This window comes from Gekko japonicus, unplaced genomic scaffold (genome assembly GCF_001447785.1).
Source record: "Gekko japonicus isolate JY-2015 unplaced genomic scaffold, Gekko_japonicus_V1.1 scaffold51, whole genome shotgun sequence".
NCBI classification, from domain to species: domain Eukaryota; kingdom Metazoa; phylum Chordata; class Lepidosauria; order Squamata; family Gekkonidae; genus Gekko; species Gekko japonicus.
Window position 1 is genome coordinate 1,617,824 of NW_015172004.1, and position 6,145 is coordinate 1,623,968.

The 6,145-nt window shown below is 45.1% G+C and overlaps 1 protein-coding gene across 1 annotated transcript in view; it reads right to left on the reverse strand.

Moving 5' to 3' along the window:
* Positions 1-538: 538 nt before the first annotated feature.
* Positions 539-6,145, reverse strand: part of CWC22 (CWC22 homolog, spliceosome-associated protein) — a 50,630-nt gene continuing 45,023 nt past the window's right edge. The window contains exon 20 of the mRNA XM_015420143.1: positions 539-1,449. Coding sequence (XP_015275629.1) covers positions 860-1,449 — 590 coding nt within the window. The 3' untranslated portion in view covers positions 539-859. The remainder of the gene's footprint in view (positions 1,450-6,145) is intronic.

Here is a 6,145-nt window from a genome sequence, read left to right on the forward strand (position 1 = left end):
GATTTAACCTTTCCTTTTCAAATGTACAGCAACCATTTTATAACAGGCCTCATGGAGTTGCTCAATTACAAACAAAAACTGGCTCCCCCAAGAAGTGAAGTTATGATGATGTTGCCCACTGTACTGCAGATTCTTAAGTTTTGAAGGAAGTTATACTTTTATTAGCCATATGGACCAACTGTTGGTGTCAATTCACTATGACATTCAAATGAAAGTCTAACTTGAGTCACAAATCTTTTATGTAGTTCATCATTTTTTAACTTCTCAAAAGTTTTTTGAACATCATATTCTAGCAAGGCTGAACAAAATCAAGGAAGTGGACATTTGCTATAAGTGATACCAGAGTATTTTCAGATTTCTGCAAAGTTTTCAAGTTCATAGCTTACAATTTCTTATCAAAATACAAAAGGCAAACTCAGCGCCATCTTCACTTCAAGGCTTATATAATTACAGAATTGCGGGCGTGTACCCTTTCAGCATCCATACTGAAATCCTACTGTTCTGTGAATCATCTAGCAAACAAAACTAACAAAACTCCAGCACTTTAGACAGCATAAATAATATTTACAATTTTTTTTGGAGATACTAAGCACGGAATTTCAATAAAATGTTGAAACTTTTTTATTGACAAAAATAAACAGGGCTTGATTTTTCTTTGATCCAAACACCAGATAAGCAGAAGGCTTCAGCAGTCATAGCGGTCATAAAAAGACATACTGCAAAGTTTATAAAAAGCCCAATCACGTTTACAAAGAAGGACTTTATACAAAAGGAACTTTCTACAAAATGGGACCTCAGAATGTTAATAAAATTTACAGTTTGCATCCGAAGGAAAAACGATTTCATCAGTCCGTCATCATCACTTGCGCCTGCGTGGGGATTCGTCCCTGTGTCTTCGCCTATCTTCGTCTTTCCTCGACTCTTTCAATGGCTCAGCATATCGGCTGTGCTTTTGCAGGATCTTCTCTGAGCCATTTCGATAACGCTCCTCCTCATCCCTCGGACTAGGATAGTTATGGGATTTCTCTCTAGATTTTGATCTGTCCTTCCTCCTTCTGTGGGGCTCACCATCTTGAGTCCAGTGCCTCTCCCTGCCTTCATTATCCGAAGAAGAATTTCTTCTCTCTCCTCTCTTCTTTTTAGAATGACTGTGTCGGCTTTCTAAATGAGCGTTACTTTCCTGATCCCTGTCCTTTCCACTCGAATAGCTGTTCCTGTCATCATTGTAATAATCTCGGTCATAGGAGGGTTTCTTTGAAGGGTCGTCTCTCCGAGTTAGGTCTCTCGAATTTCTACCAGTGTTCCTTTCTGAGCCTCTCTCCACATCATTGTCCCACTCAGGTTGCCGCCTTTCCTTTTTCTTTTCAAGCTCTTTCTTTTTACTTCCCTCTTTTCTCCTGGCACCTGCATCTGCTAATTTCTTCTTTTGAGACTTCTTCCTTTTCACACCTGAAAGGATAAACACACAGGAAATTGGCTTTTAGGTTTATTATGTTAACTGAAGCCACCGCAATGTTGACTTGGATCCATTGATCCCACTGTGGAAGAAGAGTGCCATGAACATGCTGACCTTTGCCTCCCAAAAGTCACTCTGTAAGACCTTCCAGCAACTTCTAAGTGCCTCTTGCTTGTGCAACAAGACCTCGGGATACAAGCAACAGACTGTTGTGTAGGTACCATGCTAATATGTCAATTTATCAAGTGCTTTTCTGGCTTGAGCTAATGATTTTTTTTTTCTAGGTTGGAAGTTTTCCAGTACAAAGAAGCTGCTTCTACCTTACTCTTCTGTTTAGTCAACCAATCTGAGACAAATAAAAGGCTGGCCGATACCAGCATTGTTAACACTATCACCTCCTGCATACTTCACTGTTTAATTTCACAGCCTTTTCAACAACAAACAAGCAGCAATTTAGCTTCTTTAACTTGCAAATAGTGTTCTCTCCTCCATTTGACTAAAAAAAAAATTCAAAGCTTTAAAAATACACCACTAAGCAGAGAAAATGCTTTATTAGTGGAACAGAGCTTTTAATCTTACACCAAGGGTAAGCTACTTGGTCAGTACTAAAAGCCTCACTGGAAACCCTATGAGGAAGGGGTCAGCTAATCTGCATATTCTAGTTACAAATAATTAACGGCCTGAATACAATTTATGTACATCTGGTAAGTCTCAGAATACATTTGGTGAATATCAACATCTCAGTAAATAGCGAATTTGATGGTTAGGTGTCTACCAGCAGGACAGCAAGACGGAGCCACCCCTACTGACAAAGTGGAGGTTTCTGTACCTTTGGGGGACTACCTAGCTATCAAGCATACTACCACTTTGTAAGTTAAGAAGGATTCTGGTGCAAAAGACTGATCATGCTCATTGTTCTCTCTGGGTGATTTCCCACAAGTGCTGCTCCGTGCTCACTCCTCCCTTTTGCATCGATGGTACGTGTCAATTTCACACAAGCTGCTGCCCCCCCCCCCAGCTTCGTGCGATTTCCCCCGCATCTACTCAGTTTTCAAAAAACAGGATTGAGTAGACGTGGGGAAAATCACACGAAGCTGCGAGGCAAAATGCAGCAAAATGCAGCCGCGCAGCAGCTTGCGTGAAATTGACACGTACCATGGGGCCAAAGAGAAGAGTGAGCGCGGAGCAGCGCTTGTGGGAAATCACCCTCTGAGTCTTGGAGCGTTGAGGGCAAAGGGAGGGGGAGAAGAGGCAAACACTGGTCCACTCTGCATCTGGCATTCACTCCACACTTTTATCAGCCCTCAACCTGATTCCCCCTTGCGTCGGAATATCTGTTTTCATTGCATTGCCTCGGATCCTGGTTTTTGCACTGGCTAGTGTCATTAGCCACCTAAGCCAAGTAATTCATGGCGAGGAGATAAATACAGAGGGGGAAATAGGGGCGGGGGAACTGACAGAGATCGATGAAGCTGTGTCAAGCTGTCTGCTTACTGTTCCCTTCGAATCGGAAGCGGAGGAACGAAAAGGTGCTGCTCAAAACCACATTCAGATACCCCGGGGCAACGCCGTACTGACTGTGAAGTCACCCCTGAATAGCCATAAATCTATGCAGAAGGTACCATAAAACCTGATGAAGAAAGAAAATGAAAACTGAATGCAATGTGGAGAGAGATTAACCTCCCAATGCGGCTGTGGAAAAACTGCGAGGAAATAGATGGTTGCAGAATCAGCCGCTGGCTTCTTCAATCCTTTAACCATTAAGAACATCCAAGAGGCATAGTTTGGATTTTCAGTCCCATGCCACAAGACGTGCATTCTTTGACACTAGTTTGGTGTAGTGGTTAAGTGTGCGGACTCTAATCTGGGAGAACCAGGTTTGATTCCCCACTCCTCCACTTGCACCTGCTGATGTGACCTTGGGTCAGTCACAAGCTCTGGCATAGCTGTCCTTGAAAAAGAGCAGTTTGTGTCAGAGCTCTCCCAGCCCCACCCACCTCACAGGGTGTCTGTTGTGGGGAGGGGAAGGGAAAGGAGTTTGTAAGCCGCTCTGAGACTCCAAGGGAAGGGCGGGGTATAAATCCAATCTCTTCTTCTCCTCCCTTTATTCTTGGCAGTAAAACCTACCACACCCTTCTTGTGGACTCTGACTTTACTTTAAATTTTTGGGGAGCAGAGGAAAAAGGAATCCCCAGGTCCTTACCTAAAATCACACCACCGTGAAACTTTCATTCCCCCGACTACTCTCTCTCCTGTAGAACAGAGGGAGGGCTTCCCAGTCACCTAACCTTTAATCATAACGAAGCATAGCGACTGAGCTACAGAATTGGAGTTTAGAGGTTCAGGACTACGGCCACTTTCAAAACAGGCTTTTTACTGCGGTTTCGCTGCCAAAGTGCCAGGCCTTTTTTTTTTGGGTACATTTCAAATGAGTCCTTGGGTGTTCTCCAGTCCCCCCCCCCCCCCCCCCCCCATGATTTGATCTCATGTTTCTCTTTGACGTGAAATCTGTTGGCTGACTGCCAAGACTGTTTCCTTATATGACATTGCCTCTGCAAACATGAGTCCTCTTTGCTGACCTTGTGTCCTAGTAACAAATTAATTGGGTGAAGAGAGGCTGCTTTGCCTCTGCAGGATAAGCTCTGATTCCTGCAGTGCATTCCTGTGACGGAATTGAAAATCTGGGACCAGCAGAATGTTGAGATAGATCCCTGCTGAGTCACATGACATAGAGGGGAGGGGGCCTTTTGGCTGGCGCACTCCCTGAGTGACAGAAAACTGACCTAACTGACTGTTGGGGGGGGCAGTTGGAAGAGAGAGTTGGGAGTTGGAAGAGAGTGGATGCAGAAGACCTGGGTGGCCACAAACACACAAAAGCCCTGCTTGATAGAGACTCAAATAGGGGTTGAGGAAAGGCAAAAAGGGATCTGAGGAGTCTGGAAGGCTGGTTGGGGGACCAGTTAGACTCAGGGCGGACCAGACCAATTAAAGCCAATAAGTTAACCACTGAAGGAGCGAACCACAGACAGCCTAAGACAAGGCAAAGGGATATAAATATTTCAATAAAGTATCTGAACATCCCGTGTAAATATATTCCATCCCCCTGTGCCTTTTTGAATGTTATAAGTATTGGTGTCTGACTTTCTGGGGAGCCATATACTGTGTAGTGGTCCTCAAGGAAGACAGCCTGAAATATACAAAACCCGAAGACAATATTATACACTGGGTGTAGAGGACTGGTCAAAAGAAATAAAATCAACTCTGACTAGGTCCTGACATGCAGACCCTCACATAACTGTCAGTATAAAGGGGGTTCGTGTCATAATTCCTTTTAAGGGCTGATTCTCCCTTTCCTCCTCCTAAACACGATCTGAAATCTTCTGTTCCTACCTTGCTTCAGAGAAGGGCAAGGCAGCAAGGGAGAAGTGTGGAAATGCCATGAGCCAAGCTTTGTTCTTCCCAAATCTTATGGCCAAACTAGACAACCTGGGCCGAGCCATTCTAAAGAATAGCCACTCCTTTGAACTGCGCTGCGGGAGCACAATTCTTGTCAGGACCACCACAGAGCAGGAGGAGAGGACCCTACCACCCCCCCATGCAATTTCCCCCAAACTATAACAGTGCCAGGGGCATTATTTGCCCCTACAATTGACCCAGCACTGTTTTGTTTCAGGAGTACAGCACAGGAGGAAGGCAAGATCCCCTCCTCCTCCCCATGCCGAGATGGTTCCAACCAGAATTGGGCCCACATAGTGCGGCTCAAAGGATCTTACAGGTGGGAACTCTCTCTTTAAAATGGCAGCATGTCCCTAGGGTCTTCTGTCTCATCTAATATGGCTCTTAGTTGTACCTTCAAGGGGAAGGGAGGAGAAGAGGGAAAGAATAATAATAATAAGGGGAGTTTGGATTTATACCCCGCCCTTCACTCAGAGAGGTTTACAAACTCCTTCCCCTCCCCAGAACAGGCACTCTGTGAGATACGTGGGGCTGAGAGAGCTCTTTTGAGAACTGCTCTTTCAAGAACAGCTCTGACAAAACTGTGGGTTGCCCAAGGTCACCCAGCTGGCTGTAGGTGCAGGAGTGGGGAATCAAAACCGGCTCTCCGAGATTAGAGTCCGCACACTTAACCACTACACCAAACTGGCTCACTACACCAAACTAGTGCAAGGTACTGCTGGTGGAAGATAGGGAGCAACTGCCATAAATCTCCTCCTCCCATTACAGATCCCCCTGTTCCCAGGAGTCACTGACCCCCAGGGACAGGATTTCATAGGGCAGGGCATGCTGCAGCAGAAGGGGAAAAGATCGGAATGTTTCTTTCTGTGTCTTCTACTCCTGTGCTTGCTCATCTTAGGAGCCAAGCCATTATAAGCTTGTGCAACTAGCACGTGATCTTCAAAGATGAACTTCCACAGTATATAAAATTAGGCCACCATCAGCAATAATATGCCGGAACAGCTACACTCCTGGGACAAAACGTCTTCACAGTTAGAGATGTGCCCGAAAGCACAGTCTGAATTCCAGCCTTCAAACCAGCCCGGAGCTCTCTTCACTATCATTACAAATAAACAAATGAATGTGGATCTCCCCACACCGCCCCCACTCTCACATCATTATAAATGCTACTGCATTTAATCATTTTGGGAACAGTTCTGCTTTGTTACCTCCCCCCCCCCCCCCAAAAAAAAA